The sequence below is a fragment of the Phaeoacremonium minimum genome, assembly GCF_000392275.1.
Source record: "Phaeoacremonium minimum UCRPA7 unplaced genomic scaffold PA7_03_scaffold_588, whole genome shotgun sequence".
Lineage (NCBI taxonomy): Eukaryota > Fungi > Ascomycota > Sordariomycetes > Togniniales > Togniniaceae > Phaeoacremonium > Phaeoacremonium minimum.
The window spans coordinates 16,346-19,615 of NW_006921490.1; the positions used below are offsets into that span (position 1 = coordinate 16,346).

General features: G+C 42.2%; 1 protein-coding gene across 1 annotated transcript; it reads right to left on the bottom strand.

The window, feature by feature from the left end:
- Nucleotides 1–1,374: 1,374 nt before the first annotated feature.
- Nucleotides 1,375–2,424, bottom strand: UCRPA7_8332 (hypothetical protein; the record flags this gene model as incomplete). Its single annotated transcript, XM_007920847.1, has 8 exons — nt 1,375–1,484; nt 1,540–1,626; nt 1,683–1,698; nt 1,750–1,770; nt 1,842–1,969; nt 2,027–2,144; nt 2,194–2,271; nt 2,323–2,424. The coding sequence occupies 8 exons, from the start codon at nt 2,422–2,424 to the stop codon at nt 1,375–1,377; spliced, it is 660 nt and encodes a 219-aa protein (XP_007919038.1).
- Between the last annotated feature and the right edge of the window lie 846 nt (nt 2,425–3,270).

Consider the following 3,270-nt stretch of genomic DNA (forward strand, 5'->3'; position numbering starts at 1 on the left):
CAGGCGAGCCTGCCAGGGATGGAACCATCCTTAGCAGCACAAGACCAACGTATCGGTGAAGACCTGCAAGTTTGGGTGGATCCCATCCCGCCGTTTTGTATAGCTTGTCAACCACATGATCCCGGACCAGAAACTCGCATAGATCTCTATGTACGAACTCAATATATCGGTGAAGAGATAGAGGTTTCTTCTTAGCAGGGCTGTCGAGGACGTCAATAAAGTCTTCGCACCTCCCCTTGAGCCGGGATTCGGTGGTGTGGATGCGCTGTTCAATCTGGCCCGGAGAGTACCGCTCGACAGGTGGACGGCGGACCAAGTCGTCCATCGCGATTACTCCATCTAATACGTCATCCATCACTGAGAAATATACCACGTACTGGTGGCACCTTTTCTGAAGAGTCGGGTCAGATAAGCAAAGCAGCGTGATTGCTACTCGTACACGATCGGGTCGAGCGAGAAGCTTGTCCAGCATGTTCTGGAACATATCGGACACCTCTTCCGGCATGGATTGTATAATTTCCGCTAGTTGTGAGATTGAATATTGGTTTCCAATGCCTTGTAAGAGATGACTTATAGCCAGTCGCAGCCAAAGGAAAACGCCGTTGGATTTCCCGACGGCAGATTTGATGAGCAACATGTAATCGTGATCGCCGGGGAGAAACCTGGAGATTCGTTCGTCATTTTCGAATTCACTCTTGGCAGCCTGGAGCATGTCTTGATAGGTGTGCGCCTGAAGACGAAGGCACGACTCTGGTCCCGTAGCGAACGAATTCTCGATGTCACTGTAGGGTCGACTAGACACGCATATCTTGACGCAGGGAGAAGAGGCCCATTTCTTGAGAATCTTAGCGAGCTTCCAATGATCGCCTTCGAATTCGTCGAGCCCGTCGATGAAGAAGCAAACGCGGTGGCCGGATAAGTCGCATGTTGCATTTATAAGTCTGAGAAATGCCTCCTCAAGCTCGCCAGTGGAGAATTCCATATCCGACATCGAAGCCATTACATTTGAGGAGCAACAACTATCGCTTAAGGAACAGCGTAAAGAGATAGGGCTTAAGGAAAGAGAATTATAATTAAGAGAAAGACAAATAAAAGCAGAGAATGAACAAAAAGATAAAAAGCTTGATACAAAGATTGCTTTAAAAAGATATTGATTAGAGTTAGAGATAGGATTGTCACAGGCATCATAATAGGCATAAGTAGTTAGTTCATAAAAACGGTCAAGAACAGATTTCATTGATTGAGCAAAAGATTAAAAAAGAAAAACGCCAAAACGCCAGCAAAGCCTCAAGATCCTGCTCTTAAAGAGCCAAAAACAGCACGGAAACGTTTCTCATATTTTTTTGGGGGGATTTAAACCCATCGCAACAATAATTAATTGTTGCCGTTGCCGGCGAGGGGAGAGACGCCCAACGGGGGGGTAGCCGCGCGGGCACGGGACACACGGCGATTGCGGCGGGTGGAGGAGGGGCGAGGGACGGCCACTGGGAGAAGAAATATCAGTTTAAGAAACGTTTCAGGATTGTTTATCGCACATACCGGAGATCTCCTCGTCTGCACCCAGGTCAGGGTGGCGATGGGCGCGCCAAACCACACAATCGGTGGCGTAGGACGGGGGAGGGCAAGCTATTATCAAAGAGAATCAGTAAAAGGTAATAAATGAAGCTTTATATTAGACATACCACGACCGGTGGCATTCTAGGCCACACACTCAGCGCAAGCGGCCTGGCCAGGGCCCAAGACAGTCACCTTCATCTTGTCGAAGTCAGGCTAGATAATGTTAGCAAATTCAATCATAATCTTAAGAAATATTCGAGAAACGTTTCCCAATCAATACATACAGTACCATTCTCCTTTAGAGGAAGGGCCAACAGAGCCTCCTTGTCGGCAGCGACAGCCTTTGCCTTACGAGGAGTGGAGAGCTCCACGTCCTCACCGGTGGCCAGCCGGTACATGTCGCGGTAGAACTCTTTATATTGAATTAGTATTTGAGAAACGTTTCTGACATGTTTTAATAGGAACTTACTGGCCATCTTGTTGTCCTCGAAGGACGTTAGGCTACCCTGGACGGAGGGAGCCACCTCCAGGCCATGGGCCACCTTGATGTGCTTCTTTAGAGCACCCAGGGAAGACCAAGCCTTTCGCTATAAAATATAAGCTGATTATACGAAACGTTTCTTTAATGTTTCTTACGTTGGGGCACAGGGTCTCGCCATCGTCATCGGAGGCGCGGCAGTACTTCTCGCCAACGGCAACCTGAACTCTGCCTTGCTATTCTCAGCGTTAGAAGCTGGATCTCTGAAACGTTTCCAATACACTTACGCCATCCGTCTCATACTCCGGGAGACGGGAGGGGCGCATTCCATCAGCAGCACCCTGCTCATACCACTTAAAAGCGGCGGTGGTTCGGTAGTTTGACGGCATTTTTGCTCGTCGACGATCGTTTTTTTTTTTTTGCTTAAAAAAGCAGGGGAGCGGCGGAAACGTTTCCGAAAGATTTCTTAATGAAGCTTCCTTGAAAAAAGGAAGGGGGCAGCGGAGGTGAGGGAGGTGAAGCTTGAAGAAGGAAAAAAGATCAGGAAAGAAGAAGGGTGAGGGCTACGATAAACAATTCGGAAACGTTTCCTCCACCTCTACCAGATCACATGACATATCACGAAATTTTGAACCTATATGCATTGTCAGATCGACTAAGTATAAACTACTTTTTCTTAAAACTTATATATACTTTTAAATAACTTACTTAACTTACTATTAGTTTTACTATAACTATAAAAATAAAGTAAGAATTATAAAAGAATTTTTTAGTTATTAAAAGTTAGTTTAACGTTTTTCTAACAAATATAGATAGCTTACTAAAGATTTATATATATATATATAATAATATAATAATAATGATAATAATATACTATTATTATAATATTGTCTTTGATAGTATTAAGTATTTAGTTATAACTTTAATCTTTTTAATAGTATATTCTTAGTAGTAAGCTTATATACTTACTTTAAAAGTTAGTATAGATAGTATCTAAAGCTGTCAATTATCTATATAAAAGCTATATTATATTAGTAGTTTAATTTATATATATTATAATGTTAGAAAGTAATACTAACTTAAAGTAGTTATAAACTTTATTTATCTTATAACTTTAATTAAATATAATAACTTCTTTTTATCAATTATAGTTAACTATAACTTTTATAAACTTTATTATACTTTAACTAAAAAAAATTCTTAAGTTTATTAAGTTATTTTATACTAACTATTAA